The sequence below is a fragment of the Mobula birostris genome, chromosome 6, assembly GCF_030028105.1.
Source record: "Mobula birostris isolate sMobBir1 chromosome 6, sMobBir1.hap1, whole genome shotgun sequence".
NCBI lineage: Eukaryota > Metazoa > Chordata > Chondrichthyes > Myliobatiformes > Myliobatidae > Mobula > Mobula birostris.
This window is the reverse complement of record NC_092375.1, coordinates 136,203,178-136,220,745: the sequence shown is the minus strand read 5'-3', so window position 1 is coordinate 136,220,745 and position 17,568 is coordinate 136,203,178. Positions and strand designations below refer to the sequence as shown.

Here is a 17,568-nt window from a genome sequence, read left to right as displayed (position 1 = left end):
AGGTCTATAAGATTATAACTTGCATAGAAGAGTGGACAGCCAGCACCTTTTCTCCAGGGCAGCAAAGAACACCCTTTCAAGGTGAGTGGAGGAAAGATTAGGAGAAATGTGAAAGGTAGGTTTGTTACACTGAAAGTGATATCTGAAATGCACTACTGGGGGTGGTCGTGAAGGACGATACATGAGGGACATTTAATAGACTCTTAGATGAGCAAATGGATGAAAGAAAAAATGGAGAGTTATAGACTATGTAGGAGGATAGGGTTAGATGGAGCAGAAAGTAGGTTTAAAGGTCAGCACAACACCATGGGCCAAAACGTCTGTGTTCAAACTTTGACATCACTTGTCCCTCTTCAGAGAAAACAGACCCAACCTCTCCAGTCACTTGTTGCAATGAAAACAGTCTATCCCAGTGTTACAATCAATAATAATTAGGGAGGCACAGAGAGAATCTGTAATTACCAACAAGTACCTTTATTGTCTCAACAGAAGAACAAGTGAATTTACACAACCAAGTACCTGTGTGCACACCTATGAAGTTCCCTGACCCTCCATGAACAGTCAAAGAATAGGGAAGGTAATTCCAGTAGAAAGGAGTCTATGTGGGCCACATGTTCCTCATGGTCCCACTGCTATCCCCACGTGTCCTTTGGGTACTCCGCATCCACAATGGTGGGTCTCTGGGGTGAGTTATTGCTCTCTTGCATTTGAAGCTTCTGTCTCTTATAGTGTTCCTTATCAGTTCAATGCTGCATCTCCATCCCATTCGATCAAGGTCACCTGACTACCTGGGTCATCTCGTTATTGGCTCTGGTCCAGGGTGATAACCAGCATTATTCTTTGGTTTCTACCCTCAGCCCTGTGCCTTTGTTCTTTTTCAACTTTGACTGGTTCAAACTAGGTAACCCAGGCAATGAAATTACAGATTTCTTTTCCTGCAAGCCTGTCACTTTACATAATAAATAGCTACTTGTCTGAGAATGGTAAGGTTTAGCAGGTCATTAGCTGATGCTCCTTGTGTGCACGTTCAATTGCCATGTTACATTATCCCAGGGCAAGAGTCAGTTTTCAAACAGTTCACAACATGGAGGCTACAGAGCAGCTTCACAAAATGGCAGCCTCCATCTCCTACAAGCACAGGGCAAGAACAAAGTCAGTTGGTCTGTTCACTTCCGCTATCCTTGATTCATTCAAATTCAGTAATTTGTAGACTGCAGTTCTTTCTGGCCAACAGCAGGTAACATTCTGGTCAATCTCTGCACCCTTTCTAAGTGCCATCCCATCCTTTCTGTAGTGTGGCGACTAGAATTGCATACAGTACTGACCAATGTTTTATTAAGTTTTATAAACCTCAAAAAATGAAGACCATTTTCAGAAAGTAAATCAACCAGCATGAGATTTATTATCACTGACATATGATGTGAAATTTGTTGTTTTGTAGCAGCAGTAAAGTGCAAAGACACAAACATTTATAAATTACAGAATTAAATAGTACAAGGAAAGGAATAAAGCGGTCATATTTGTTCATGGGTTCAGAAATATGATGTTAGAAGCTGTTCTTGAATCCTTGAGTTTGGCTTTTCAGACTCCTGTACCTTCTCCTTGTTTGTAGTAATGAGAAGATGGCAAACCCAGCTGGTGAAGATCCTTAATAATCTATGGTCCTTATCTCTACTTGAACAGATCTCTTCAACATTCCAACTCACTGACATTTTCTGTTTTCAGTTTTGTGAAAAGAGTGAGGGTAACAAACGTAGTTGTAAGATGTTAACAAACATGAATTGCTTGTTGGCAAAGAAGGGAAATTACAATTGTGTTGATCTAAGTGACAGGTATATTAAACAAGTATTTTAATGTGCCCTTGCAATAGAATAATATACAGGAAATTGTGGGGAAAGAGGGATCCGATGCAAGTGAGAAAATTTGTACACGTGAAAGAAAAGGAATGGGAGAAATTAATGGAACTAGATGATATCAATTGGATCTGATGGCAACATCGTCTGGTTTTAAGAGTTGAATGAAGAGATACTGGATGCATTTGTTTTGATCCTTCAGAATTCCCATGGCCCCTGGATTGGAAGGTGGAAACTCTCACACTGCCTTTCAAGAAAGGAGGAGTAGAAGCAATATAAGCAGTTGAGAAAATATTAGAATTTACTGCTAAGGATGTGAGACCAGGGCATTCAGAGAAATGCAATATGTTTATCAGATTCCCCACAATTTAATGAAAAGGATGCCACGCTTCACAAAGTACTAGGGTCATTTGATAGTGGAACCAGAAGAGCAGATAAACATCATTCACTTACATTTTTAGAAGCATTTGATTAGGTGAGGGCTCATGGGATTGCCATGATGGATCAAGGATCAGCTGACTGACAGAAAAATTGAGTGTTGGAATAAACAAGTCATCCCTAGATTCTCTAGTGTCACAAGGGTTAGTGCAAAGCCCTTGGCTATTTATATTCTACTTCAATGGCTTGAGCGGTGAAGTGGCTGAAACATTTCCAAATTTACTAATACCAAAATCCACAAAAAGGATTCAAATAAACTGAAAATTGATATAAAACAGATTATGTTAAGCATAAAACAGGATCATGGAGCTGTTACCACACAGAAGTCAGCTATTTGGCCAATTAAGCCTGAGTTGAATCTTTGTAGGAGAATTCCAGCTACATTTTAAGTCACATTGTGCCATTAAAAATTGTCTTATACAATCTAATTCCTACACCTTAAGCAAGCCCAGGGACAAGGAAAGTATAAAGCATAAGCAGTGTTCTGGACATAAGAGATTCTGCAGTTGCTGGAAATCTTGAACAACACATGCACAGTTCTGCAGGGACTCAGCAAGCTAGGCAGTAAATTGGGTGAAAGAAACTGCATTAATATTCTGAATGAATGAGCTTGCATCAGAAGTTGTTTGTTCTGATGTAGATTGAAAAGGGTAAATATCTAAAATTGTTGTAATGTGCCTACTTGGAGGAATACTTGTGAATAGCATGCCCTGACTACTTTTATCCAATACCATGACCACTCCTGGCATTCAATCTCTCTTGGTCGTCCCCTTTCACAGGTATCCCATTTATTCTCACCACCACTCTCCTTCCTGTACAAAGACTCTCAGTTCTGCTGAAAGGTCATCAAACTAACGCATTAACTGCCTCACCCTACCTATCACAGATGCCACCTGACTTGCTGAGTATTTCCAGCACTTTAGATTTTATTTCAGATTTCCAGCACTTGCAGTTCTGCTTTTTTGAGAAAAGGTTGTTGGGAGTGGGGTGGTGGAATATAGAAAACAGATGGGATTGTCTTTGACAGGTGTTTTGGGCTGAAAATGAAGGTCTATGATTGGTTGATGGTTGGACAAAGGAAGACCAATAATAGGGTAGTGTTAAAAGAGAAGGCTTGTGATAGGCTGTATGCCATGCAAGGGAAGTCATAGAATAGATTGCGGATAGAAGCGCCTGTCATATGGTGGTGGATAATTGGTGAAGGAAGACAGCCAAGTGAAAGATGGGTGGTGACTGAAGGGGATGGTTAGAGGGAAGGCTGGTGATGAGATGTTGAAATTAATGACAAGCAGGATGATGTTGCAATGTACAATGTGTGTTAACAGGAAAAGAAATAAGTAGCATAGTGGTTAGCGCAATGCTATTACATCTTGGGGTGTCGAAGGTTGAAGTTCAAATCTGATGTGATCTGTAAGGAGTCTGTATATCCTCCCCATGGAATGCATGGGTTTTCTCCGGGTGCTCTGCTTTCCTCCCACAGTCCAAGGACAGAACAAATAGCAGGTTAATTGGTCTTTGTAAATTGTCCTGTGATTAGGCCAGTGTTTGCCAGGCCATGTGGCTTGAGGGGCCAGAAGGGCCTATTCTGTGCTGTATCTCAATAAATAAATATGATTTCTCTAAGATGAAATCTCTCAGGATTATTTCATTCTCTTTCATTGGGCTACACACTGGGGATACCTTCACTAAGCCAGCTTGTTTCCACTCTCTAACATTGCCTGACTATGCCTCTGCCTCTGTTCTTAAAGGATATAAAGTTCACAAGTGTGAACTACAAAGACTTAAATTGGCCTGGGAGTGTTTGGCAACAGGGAACAATGCAATCTGATATGTGCCCAATGTGGAAACAATGTCAAATCTACAAGGCAATTCATGTCAGGAAGTGTCAGGCTGAATTTCTAGAGTGAAACAGAATAACCCAGACATTATCGTTACCACATTTCATTCTGTGGTAAGTACATTTTCAATTACATAGTGCTAATTTAAGTAGTTCTATGCAGTCTAATATCTGAGCCAACAAGTTTTGGAGGGTGAGAATAACAAAGGGGAATGCAGACATCTCACCTCTCCCAGAAGTTCCGGGAGTCTCCTGCATATTGACAGTGGCTCCCCGACGCCCACAAATTATATACAATATCCCAGAAATTGATTTTTTTTTTGAGAGCGAGTGACAGACGTAGCGAGAGAGTGACGGAGAGAGCATCCTGATTGGTCTCTCTTTGTGCTAAGTAGACCTATCAGTTTTCTCTGTGGGCGGGCTTTACAGTCAACCTCTCTCTCTCTCTTTCATTGTCCATCAGTTCAGTTCAGTGTCCTGCAGCTCTGTGGCAGAGTGTTCCAAAAAAAGAAAATATAAAACATACTTCACCCCAGACTACACTAAAGTGTACCCCTGCCTAATAGGGATCAAAAATAGTGACAGTGTTGCTTGCTGCACTGTTTGTAACAGTGACTTTTCTATTGCCCATGGTGGGTTAAATGACTGTAAAAGCCATGCTGAGGTGAGTTTAACAGGTGTCATTGAGAGACCAAATCTTGAAAAATCTGTCAGTGGTCAATACAGAGAGCCAAGGTGAGGTGAATCCAGAGCAGATTTTGACTTTAGCAGAGAGATTTCTGAATGTGATCAAAGCAGATGCAAGAGAACAGCTCCACTTGGAAGTCCTGGATTATGTCTCAAATAACCTTGAAGGACTGGTGCCAAACTACAAAAGTTTGCCAGTTGATGAGTTCTGGGGGAAGCTGTCCAAAGTAAAATCTGTGAGCACAGGGCAGCTGAGATTCAAAGAGCTCTGCCAGTTGATGAAGCTGCTTTTGGTGCTGCCAAATTCTAATTGTGATTTAGAAAGGGCATTTAGCATGGTGCGTCACATTAAGACAGAATTCAGAAGTTAGCTGTCTCACAAAACATTTGTGAATCTGATGTCTTGCAAAATTAACAAATTCATTGACACAGACTGCTGTGAGGTTGAGACTTCTGGCAAAATGCTCAAATCTGCCAAGCAAGCCACATCACAGTACAAGGAAAGTTTGCAAAAGAAATAGAAAAGCTATTTGCATTAGCCTTTAGCTATTAGCATTGCCAACAAAGTACTCAACAAGAAATATATACATATATGTGTGTGTGTAAATAGTTTCAATATGTGATCAAATAAATTGTTGTGTTCTCTCATAATCAAATGTCCTGTATGCATACACCCTTGGAGGTTGACCAGGGGGTGGGAGTGGATATGGGGTTGTGGGGGGGGCGGGGGTGGTGGTGCTACCTCTCTGAAGTGAGCTTTTCCAGGGTGGGATGTCTGGGAATGTTTCACATCGAGTAGAAGTTCACAAAGAAGACCTCTGAGGTGGAGGACAATCAAAGAGATGGCCTTTCATTCAGTGGAGGATGATGAAAAGGTGGTCTCTGTTTGGGTAGAGTGTGAGAGAAAGGATGGCTTCTGATGGGTGAAGTGTGAGGTAAAAATATGTCTTCTCATTGGGTGGAGGCTGAAGAAAGGCGAGGCCTCTGGGATAAATTGGTCCTTGGTCGTCCAGGTATGGTGCTGCAGGGAGTCACATAATTTAGAAGTGGGGAGGATCTGAAACCAAATAGCATTAAATCAAATGTCGAGGCAAGGTTAGCGAGGAAGGTGTTGCTATGGGAAATGATAAACAGATTGTTTCAAGAAAAGATAGAGAGTCTGATAAATTCATCGATAAGGTTAGAAATTACAGAAATACATAGAAGGACAGAACTAAGGCTGTCTGTGTGTCTGTGTAGCATTTAAATCAAAACAGAGTATTTAGTGCAAATAGAACTAAATGCAGGTGTTTCTCAATTTATGCAAGTCTTATATTCTGGGAAATTATTTTCATAAGTGGATATGTGTAAATCATATAAGCATTTCCATTGTTTTCAATATAAAAGTCTAGTTGCATTTTAGAGCTCAAGAACTTTGCTCAAAAATTTGAAATGTATGAATACAAGTATTTCAAAAATGAAACATCTCTTTACAATTAAATCTTAAATCAAGATAATGAAAACATAATGTATCCTTTAAGGGTACTCATTAAATTAAATCACCTGATGTTTTCTCCTTGCCGTCTCCCAAATTAAGTTAATCGGTCAGTTAAGAGGCAGTAGCTAATGAGACAGAAAACACACTGGTTACAATTTGTGGAAATTCCCTAGATTTGGATTAATTCCATTTGATTGCAAAATAGCCAATACAAAAAAAGAAGAAAATGGAAAGAAGGCAACTATGGGGATTTGTAATATGGAAAATATTAGGACCCAGGAGTAAAAATTGCTGAAAGAACTTGGCACTCAGACAGCATCCGTGGAGGGAAATGAACAGTCGACATTTCAGGCCTGATGAAGGCTCTCCATCAGAAACGCCAACTGTCCACTTCCCTCACCAGATGCCTAACCTGCTGAGTTTTCCAGCAATTTGCTTTTTGCTCCAAATGTTAGGTGGGTTTTCCAGCAATTTGCTTTTTGCTCCAAATATTAGGTGAGTTTTCCAGCAATTTGCTTTTTGCTCCAAATATTAGGATGTGTTTAGGATTGGATGACAAAGTGTCAAAGCAGTGCAGATCATTCTTAATGACGTCATCAGCAATGGTGGGTATGATCATTAGATATGATTGGCACTCTTCTGTAATGATCTGGGTTCTGCCTCTGTTTGCAATGTTTAGTGAACAGACGCTCATCAGACTATAGGGACCCTTTGAAAAGCTTTAATTAAAGGGAATAAACCCATTCAGAATCAGATTCTTTTTCTACAGTTGGCACAGAAGGGAATGTGTGGCTGGCTTTTAATGCACTTGTGTGTTGTTTGTTCTCTGCCAGTTACGCCTTTCTGCTTCCAAGGCAACTGACTAACACGGGGACAGCTCTAGTAACCAAGCCTTCAGTTCAGACCTGCTACTGGAATTTGTATTCCGGGCTGTGGGACTGCAGTTCCATTAGAACTTGGGACTCACTATGATTTAGAACTCAGGATCCTCTGAGATTTGTTCCTCTTGGATGCAGAATCCATCAGGGTCTGGAATCCCAGAGGGTTGTTATACAGAAACTCGAGATCTGGTGGGATACAGATCCCCCAGGACTCTGGATCAGCTGGGATTCTACTCCAGCAGGATTCTGGCACCTCTGCTCATTCCAAGAGTGAAAATCAGCCAATCTGGAGAGAAGAGAAAAAGATCGGGAGTGGAAGCAGGATGTGGAATTTATCCTTATTGAGCCGAGGCTATGGAGAACTGGTGAACAGGGAGCACAAACGCCTGGACGTTTATTTTGAAATGCAGGTAAGGTGAGCGAGTGGGATCTACTGTGCAATGGGTTGGGTATCTGTTGGCTTTCTGCTATGAAGTCATTGACAATGGCCAGGAAGCAAGGTGGCATCTGGAGAGACAGGCCACAATTTTTCTGCAGTCTGGGGGAGAGATGAGGGAGAGTCAGACTTGCAATAAAGAACACTCTGTGCAGTTGCATGAGAAACCTATAAAAACCCAGTCTCCCCCCTCTCAAACACTAATCTTGAAAGGTGGGCCTCCAGTGATACCATCATCTAATACTGTGGTATCACCATCTCCCATAAACCTAAACTTCAATGGGCCTGAAATAGGTATTAAGCTTATGATCCTCTTCATCATCTGAGAGCCAGTTGTCATTCATTAACAAAAAAAGAGCAAATTATTTCACAAGCAGGATGGTCCCTGTTATGTTTTATAAATCGAAAGTATAAAACTAATGGAAAAAAAAACAAGGGAGCCTAAGTGATGTGTGTAAACGCATTTTTACTTTTAGTAAGATGCGCGCTTATGACGTGGTGGCATGATGACGTATGCCATTCACGTACTTGACATTTAACCTGCAAGCATTATGTAAACAAAGAATGCTTAATCAAACAATATATTTACAATATTACTCAAATATTACTGAAATATTAAATACACAGCATTCTACCCTGCTTAGCTGCAAACTCCAACTCAATATAGAATGCAACTCAACTCAGATATGTAAGAAATGCTCCCTAGTTATATATACACATACATGTGCATGTATACAGTACACATTGTGCTATACAATACAACTACTATATACACATCCACAGCACAGTAAATCTTAAATTGTTGCATTCAGGCATAAAGATTTAATCACTGTGGAGGATTAAATTCTTGTGGAATAACATCTTTCCTGACAAGGTGGTCACGCTCCTTGGCAGGTGTGGCTGTGAAGCAATCTCAGGTTCTGGGGCCTCCCCCATGGTGGTTGTAGGAGTTGACTCTGGGACTGCAGAAAGTGGTTCTGACAGCTCTAGCCACCTTTCTTCTGGACATGCTGGCATCCTGAACAGTGTACGGCAAGCTGTTTGATCTGCTGATCTATCCCAGGCCACCAGAGCAAGCTCTGAGCCAATGTTTTCATTCTGACCATGCCAAGATGACCAACGTGTACTGTTGCTCCTCCAGCACCTTAGCTCTCAGCTTGGATAGTTCAGCAACTCTCAATCCCTACCTAGGACACCACAATCAAGGGCAAGTCCATCTGGCACTTGTAAAAATGCGAGATCTGGGATTTCTGTTCCACATTCCAATCATTTTGGGTGACCATGTAGACCTGAGACAGCATGGTCTCCCTTTGGACCATCTCTCCTGTAATAGGGAGACTTTTGATTTGTATTAAAAGTTCAAAGTAAAATTCATTATCAAAGTACGTACATATCATCACATACAACCCTGAGATTGGGGAGAATACGCCAAAAAGAGTGTCGTATTTTGTAAATTTTTTGGGTATTTCCTTTTCCAAGGGTAAACAGGACAATCCATCAGCATTTCCAGGATTAGTCATCCTCTTGTAATTGGATCCTCAAAGCAACAAAGCTCATCTCTGGATTCATGCTGCTGTTAGTGGAAAAGCCTTCTGTGGATTGAAAATGCATACTAATGGTTGATGATCAGTATCTCTCATAATACAAGTACTGGTTGAAATGTTTTACACCCCAAACCAGACTCAAGTCCTCTCTGTCAATCTCGGCACAATTTTTCTCTATAGTGGTAAGGGAACATGATGCAAAGGCTATAGGGCATTCACTTCAATCATTCATAACATACGACATGACTGCACCTGTACCATAATGGGAGGTGTCACAGGCAGGTTTCACTGGATGACGTGTGAGCACAGTGTTGGATGTTACCATTTTCTTTACCTTTTTGAAAGCCACCTCACACTGCTTAGTCCATTGCCATTTCCTCCCGATCTGTAGTAATGAGTTCAAGGGGTGGAGCACAGTAGCCAGGTTTGGCAGGAACCTGTTATAGCAATTGACAAATTCTAAAAAGACTGTAACTCAGATGCATCTTTTGGCCTTGGGGCATTCACCACTGCTTGAATTTTCTCAGCACACTTGTGTAATCCTTGTGTATCAATGGTGTGACCACAGCAAGTGATGCTTGATTTAAAGAATTCACACTTGTTACATTCTGCTCTGAGCCCATAATCTTCTAATCTTTTTAACACTGTTTTGTGATTTTGGAGATGCTCCTTGTCATCCTAACCATAATAATGATGTCATCCAGGTAACACCGAGTGCCTGGGCAGCCTTGCAGCACCTGGTTCATAGCTTTCTGTCAGAGTGCAGGTGCAGAACCTACTCCAAAAATAAGAATATTATAGCAACACACATCAAAGTTGCTGGTGAATGCAGCAGGCCAGGCAGCATCTCTAGGAAGAGATACAGTCGACATTTCAGGCCGAGACCCTTCATCAGGACTAACTGAAGGAAGAGTTAGTAAGAGATTTGAGAGGGGGAGGGGGAGATCCAAAATGATAGGAGAAGATTATAGCAATAAAGCCCTTTGAGAGTGTTTATAGTGAGAAATACTTTGGACTCTTCTTCCATTTCCACCTGTATGTAGGCCTCAGCTAAGTCCATTTTGCTGAAGTGTTTTCCCTCCAGAAAGGTTTGCAAAGATATCCCCTATCCTGGGCAGAGGGTATTGATCTCCTTTCAGTATTGGATTGATCGTGACCTTAAAATCACCACAGAACCTGCCAGACCCATTCTTATTGGCTACTGGGACCACTGGCATTGCCATGGGCTCCACTCAATTTTGGAAAGAATTCCTTCAACTTCCATGCAATCTAACTCACTACTACTTTATCATGGACGGTATAAGGAATTGGATGGGCTTTGTAAAACTTGGGTGTGGCATTTTCATTTAACACTATTTTACCCTTGTTATTTTTGAGTTTTCCAATGCCATCCTTGAACTCAGCTGTGGCATCATCCAGTACCTTTCTTAATTCGCTTTCAGTTGACTCTATTGCAGGGGATGTGGCCTGGAAATGGTGGATGGATCTTCAATCAAGTTGTAGTTGTCCCAGCCTATCATGTCCGCACAATGTTGGCCCTCCTGTTTTGATCACATACCAGTCCAGTGTGGCTTGTTAGTCATTGTATTTCACTGTTACAACATTCCTACGTGCTGCAATTTTTAAAAAACATCTCACTGTGCTTTTTTTTTTACCCTGAATGTCTCACTGCACTTCAACAGGTAGATAATTGCCTCTGGTTCTTTTAAAATGTCCTTGTTGCCACTGTTATGTTTTCTAACTCCAAAACTTTACTTTATTATCACCAAACAATTGATACTAGAGCGTACAATCATCACAGCGATATTTGATTCTGTGCTTTACGCTCCCTGGATTACAAATCAATAGTAAATATTAAAAATTTAAATTATAAATCATAAATAGAAAATAGAAAAAGAAAAGTAAGGTAGTGCAAAAAAAAAACCAAGAGGCAGGTCCGGATATTTGGAGGGTATGGCCCAGATCCGGGTCAGGATCCGTTCAGCAGTCTTTGGAAAGAAGATGTTCCCAAGTCTGGCCGTATGAGTCTTCAAGCTCCTGAGCCTTCTCCCCGAGGGAAGAGGGTTGAAAAGTGTGTTGGCTGGGTGGGTCGTGTCCTTGATTATCCTGGCAGCACTGTTCCAACAGCGTGCGGTGTAAAGTGAGTCCACGGACAGAAGATTGGTTTGTGTGATGTGCTGTGCTGTGTTCACGATCTTCTGCAGCTTCTTCCGGTCTTGGACAGGACAACTTCCATACCAGGTTGTGATGCACCCTAGAAGAATGCTTTCTACGGTGCATCTATAAAAATTAGTGAGGGTTTTAGGGGACAGGACAAATTTCTTTAGCTTTCTCAGGAAGTAAAGGCGCTGGTGGGCCTTCTTGGCAGTGGACTCTGCTTGGTTGGACGAAGTCAGGTCATTTGTGATATTGACCCCAAGGAACTTAAAGTTTTTGACTTGTTCCACTTGCGCACCACCGATGTAAATTGGGTCGTGAGGTCCACTACTCCTTCTGAAGTCAACAACCAATTCCTTCGTCTTGCTGACGTTGAGGGATAGGTTATTGTCTTCGCACCATGCCACCAGGTTCTTAATTCCCTCTCTGTACTCAAACTCATCATTACCCGAGATACAGCCTACAATCATTGTGTCATCAGCAAACTTATATATTGCTGATGAAACATAAAACTAATTGAAAGAAGAACAAGGGAACCTGAGAGATGCATGTAAAATCTTTTTTACTTTGAGCAACATGCACACTTAGGACGTGGTGACGTGATGACATATGCTATTCACATACTTCTACATACAGTATAACCTGCAATGCATTATGTAAACAACAAAGAATGCTTTATCAAACAATATACCAACAATATTGCTGAAATATTAAATACGCAACAGTCCCACCCAGAAATAGGAATGCTGACAGAATTGATGCACCAAATGTCACTATGTGCTAAACTTCAACTTGCCCGTGATGTTGCAGGTGATAGACTCAGCCCTGTTACTGTGCAGTGTTCTAGTCAGCTGGATGTTGCTACACTACCTGCTCTTTGTGGAAGATTTCTTCAGTTAAACACCTTTGACCACATCTTCATCAGGCTGTGCCCAGGGACACAGACCAAGACAGACAAGAAGATCAACTCAGTGAAAAATGCCTTTTGTCTGCCCAAAACTTGTTGGCCTTCCAGAACAAAGCGATGTCTGTAAGGGAATGCTGCAGACAGGTACAGTCCAGGCTGCTGTAGTACATGCTGAGGGATGCACTGAAGCTCAGTGCAGCCAGTGCTAAGGCTCTGTGGGGAAGGACCACAGTCTGGGTTCCTTCTACTACTCCAGGTGGAGGGGCAGAGTTGGGTGGGGAAGTCCGTCAAATAACGAAAGGGGCATCACCACAGGGGGTGATGTCTGCACGTTTGTTTACTTGTTCCTTTTTAAAAAATTGTTTACACCTATTGAATGTATCAAGCATGAATGTATTAGTTTACTTATTGGACTGTTTCTTCCTTTGGGTGTGTGTGTATATATATATGTAGCCCCCCTGGCCACCCTCAGGGTCGCTCGGCTTGCTGTCGTCTAGGGAAACAGCCTCGGCCCCGCCAAACTGGGTAATTCGTTTGTGTGGATGCTGTGTGAGGTATCCCAACCCGCCCAAATAACAGACAATACACCAGATGCAATTAAATGATTTACAGTTTATAGATATTACTGGAACTATATAATTAAAAGAGAATAAAATATAAAAGGAAAATAAAAGGCGCCACACTTATCAAAGTTCAATCTCTTCGTGCACAAAAACCGTTGGAGCTCAAGGACCTTCTTCTTCACCCTGTGACCCCCTCGGACCACCTCGACCGGCTGCCTGGGACCAACAACGGTGGTCGACCAGATGCTCCACACGAGTCCGTCTACGTCTCCTCGCCGAATGTCCCGCTCGGGGTCCGACCCCGTTAGCGGACTCACAGCACCTGGTCCATCCTCTGTCTCGCTCTCCCGCCTTCTGCCCCAAAACCCCACGCATACAGTATCTTCAAATACACCAAAACCATAACAACTATCCCAATTGGTTAATAGCACCCTCTTATCACCCTCTAAACCACAATAAGCTGCTAGCGCAAACTTTCTCAGCGTTAAAGCACAACAAAGCTGCATTCCCCAGATTAACATAACAAAAACGCCATTTTAATTGGCCTCCGCAGTAACATAAAAATCGAAACCCCCTTACACACACACACACACACATATATATATATATATAAAACATTTTGATTATAAATTAAGTCTTTTTTTTTGGAAATTTAAATAAGTCAAGTAGATAGTTGAAAGACCTCCTTTGTGCTGAATGACATTTTAATGGATTCCAGTATGAATGAGTTGGTCAACTGTATTGAAATATACCCAGTCTCTAATCAGTATATCGGCTCCAAGTGGACACTCTGTTATCCCAGAACTGCATTCCAATGTTTACACTTGTTTGCCTGTTCTAGGATTTTTTCAACTGGAGGTCTTGGAGAAATACTGACTGTATCTCCCTCAAGTCATACCATTCCAATGATCACCACAATTCAGCAGTTCCCAGGACCTTCAGCACACGAAGAGGAGCCCTGGTGCTCTACTCCGAGGACTTGGCTTTGCGAGCTTGGCAGCAGCAGCGTGGAGCAAAATGGAGGCAAGCAGCTCGGCTACAACTCTGCACTCTGAGTGATCTGGCCAGCGCTGTCCTTGCATATGGACGGAGAGAGGTGGTATGACAGAAGACAAAGAATGGGAGTAAAGGGGAACCTTTTCTGGTTGGCTGCCAGTGACTAGTGGTGTTCCGCAGGGATCTGTGCTGGGTCCGCTACTTTTCACATTCGATATCAATGATCTAATGCCAAGTATAGTCTAAATCAAGGAAATGAAGTTGTTGCCTTTTCAGAAGTCAGACCAGAGTAGGACTTTCACAGTTAATGAGAGGGGCCTGAAGAGCTTTGTTGAACAGAGGGACCTAGGAATTTAAGTACGTAGTTCCCTGAAATTGACAGTATGGGTAGACAGGGTGGTGAAGAGGCCTTTGGCATGCTGGCCTTCAGTCAGGGCATTGATAAATTTGGAATATCTTGTTGCTGTTGTGCAAGACAGTGAAGTATCAATATTTAGTTTTGGACACCCTACTGTAGGAAAGAGGCTGTCAATCTGGGAAAAGTGGAAAAAAGATTTACAATGATCTTGGCAGACCTTAAGGGACTAAGTTTCTCGAGAGAGGGTGGGCATTCCTTGGATAGTAGGAGTCTGAGGGGCGATGTTCTCGAGGTGTATCAAATCATGTGAGGCATAGGCAGGGTGAATTCACATAGGGTGAATTGATATAGACAGGGTGAATTCACACAGTCCTTTGTCCTCTGGTTCTAGATTCCTCAATCCTAGGAAAAGGTTTACGGTGTGAGGGGAAAGATTTAATAAGAACCTGACAGGCAACTATTTCCACACACAGAATGGTGTGTATATGGACAATTTGACAGATACATGGAGGAATATCGGTCAAAAGCAGGCAAAGAGGACTAGCTCAGACATGCATCTTGGTTGGCATGGATGAGCTGGTACAAAGGGCCTGTCCCCTTGCTGAATGACTTTATGTCAGACAGATAGTGTAGGGTGGTGAAATGGATAATGACGACCACAGTCTGTCAAGAAGGGGGCAGGCCATACCAACTTCACAGCTTGTCTCCTATTAGACTGAGTGGGGAAAGACTGTAAATAAGAGAACATTGAATGCAGGCAGCTTTTGTAACAAGGTGGTGGAGCTAAAGGCACAAGTAAATATAAATGGTATTTATATGTAAGTAGCTATCCAATGGGTGGATGCAAGGTTGCAAAGTGATCAATGTTGAAAGTTGTATAATCCAGGATACTTTTAGAACAGATTGACTAAATACCAAAGCAAGAGTGGTGGCCCTCATTAAAACAAAAAAGAAGAGAGGTGGTCCTTAGTAAAACAAAAAAACATGAGGGGCGTCCCTCATAAAAAAAAAGCAACACATAAAGGGATTAAGGGGGAAAAAATCTAAGTTCATAAAAAATAAGGAACAGGAACAATCTAAGTCAACGTGAGAAATATCAGTGGGATTTGTCAGTAGGTCCATTCTGAGTAGTGGTAAAATATGGTGTGGCATGAAAGAAGCTTACAAGGGTATGCAGTAATCAAGTGGGAGTTTAATCTACGAAGAGGCCAAGTCCAGCAGTAAGTGTGAAGGAGAAATTCATGGAGTGTATAAAAGATGCTTTTCCAGATGAATATGTGCAGAACTAACTTGGATTCAGGGTACTGAATCTAATATGGTAGAGTGGGAAAGGATTATTAGGTAGTTAAGGGACCCCCTAGAGAAGGGTGATCGATTGAAAGGCCATTGAATGCCAAAACGTGATCTTAAATAGTGAACGATTTAGCTGTGAGATGTGGATTGGGAAAGTACAGTACTTCAGAAGGTATGAATGCAAACCTTACCACCAGCCTCCCCTGCTCTTCCCCACTTTCCCATCTAATGCTGCTCCCCACTGTCTCTCTATGAACTTCTTCACCTTTTAGCCCAAAGCTGTTGTGTACCCTACCCTTCACCCGAGTAGGATTAAGAGAAATGGTGAGGTGGATAGGTGGAACTGAAAGATATATTATGAACCTGGGGACTATTAGGAAGGGAAGAACAGTTTGGTCCTCTTCGTACTTTGATTTTCCTAATATGAGGATTTTTTTAATGTGACCCAAGATCACACAACCTCCACAAACAAACCTCCATCTGCACCCTCTGTGAACAGTTTGGCTAAAGGAATTCGTGTTGGTTTTTTTTCTACCAGAAGAGTTCACATCCAAATCAAATGGAACCCTATCTATACTTCCTCTTTGGGCACAAGAACCGCAAAATCCGTCCTGGTTACTCAGCGAAGAGGTACCTCACCTGTCTGACCGAGAGCTGTGACCGTAGCCTCCTGCACCAGATGCAAAGCTCAGGTGAGACTGCTGCCCTCTGTACCTGTGGAATCGGAGAACTAGCAAAGCAGGTCAACCATTCTGCGTAATGGATGAAAGTCAGTGCGATAACCCCCAAGAGGTGGTTTTTAATCCTTCTCATAGTCTTGGGTAGATCTCTCTTCCCATTTGAGGTTTAGACTGCTGCTGATGCAGAAGACATGTTCACTGAGCTGTCAGTTAGTATAGTGCTGGTCCCACTGGTGTGCAGCCTGACCACAAGCAGTGCAAAGCACGATTCATTTAATTAATCCTTGTTGTTTCTACTGTGGAAGAATGTTACAGTCCTTTTATCCTCACTAGCAACTCCCACGGCAGGGCAGAAATGTGCAGAAAGTGCGTTCTAGCTTCAAGTGCACGGGGCCAGTGATCCTGATCTACCTTTCAATGGAGAAAAAGTAGAAAGAGCGGTATCTCCACAGACGTCATAAGCGGATAAAAGAAATGAAATCTTTAGTAGCAATAGGAAAATAACTGTGTGAAAGGATGAGGTGCTGAGTCTCTGCATGTTATGGTAGGATGCAGCTTCTCTGTATACGATAGTGGAAAGGTGGTTAGGGTGCATCGAACATAGAATTGTACAGCACATGACAGACCCTTTGGCCCACAATGTCGTGCTGAATTAATTAAACCAACAGCTTCTAATTAATCTCACCCCTCTTCCTTGCACAATCCTTCCTTTCTCTGCATACTTATGTGCCTGTCAAAGAGTCTTTCAAACATTCCTGTGATATCTGTCTGGCCGCCAGCACTGTCTGTTTGAAAGAAAAAACTTGCCTTACACATCTCCTTTGCACTTTCTCCCCTTCTCCTTAATTACGTGCCTTCTAGTACTAGACATTTCATTCCTGAGAGAAAGATACTGGCTGTCTATCCATGCCTTGCATAATTTTATCGGATCTCCACTCAGCCTCTGCCATTGTAGAGAAGGCAGCCCCAACCTCCCCTCTCCTCATAACACACGTTTGCTGCTAAACCTCCTCTGCACACTCTCCAAAGTCTCCACATCATTCCTATAATGAAGTGACTATAATTTAATGCAATACTCTAAATGTGGCCTAAACAGAGTTTTATAAAGTTATAACTTAACTTCCTGGCTCTTGAACAATGCCTTGACTAATGAAAACAAACATGCCATTTGTCTCCTTTATCACCCTATCAAACTGAGCTGCCACTTCCAGGGTGCTATTGACTTTTAAAAAAAAATTCATTTACAGGATGTGGGCATCACCAGCTAAGCCAGCATTTATCGTCCCTTCCTAGTTGCCCTTGAGAAGGTGGTGATAAGCTGCCTTCTTGAAATGCTGCAGCCCCTGAGGTGTAGGTACACCCACTGTGCTGTTAGGGAGGGAACTCCATGATTTTGACCTAGCGACAATGAAAGAATGGTGATATGTTTCCAAGTCAGGATGGTGAGTGACTTGGAGGGGG

At 42.2% G+C, this 17,568-nt stretch overlaps 1 protein-coding gene across 1 annotated transcript in view; it reads left to right on the top strand.

Annotated features, from left to right (window-relative positions):
* Positions 1–7,496: 7,496 nt before the first annotated feature.
* Positions 7,497–17,568, top strand: part of LOC140198724 (uncharacterized) — a 61,705-nt gene continuing 51,633 nt past the window's right edge. Inside the window, 3 exon segments of the mRNA XM_072259739.1 lie at positions 7,497–7,583; positions 13,622–13,876; positions 15,966–16,119. Of these exon segments, the coding sequence (XP_072115840.1) occupies positions 7,497–7,583; positions 13,622–13,876; positions 15,966–16,119 (496 nt within the window).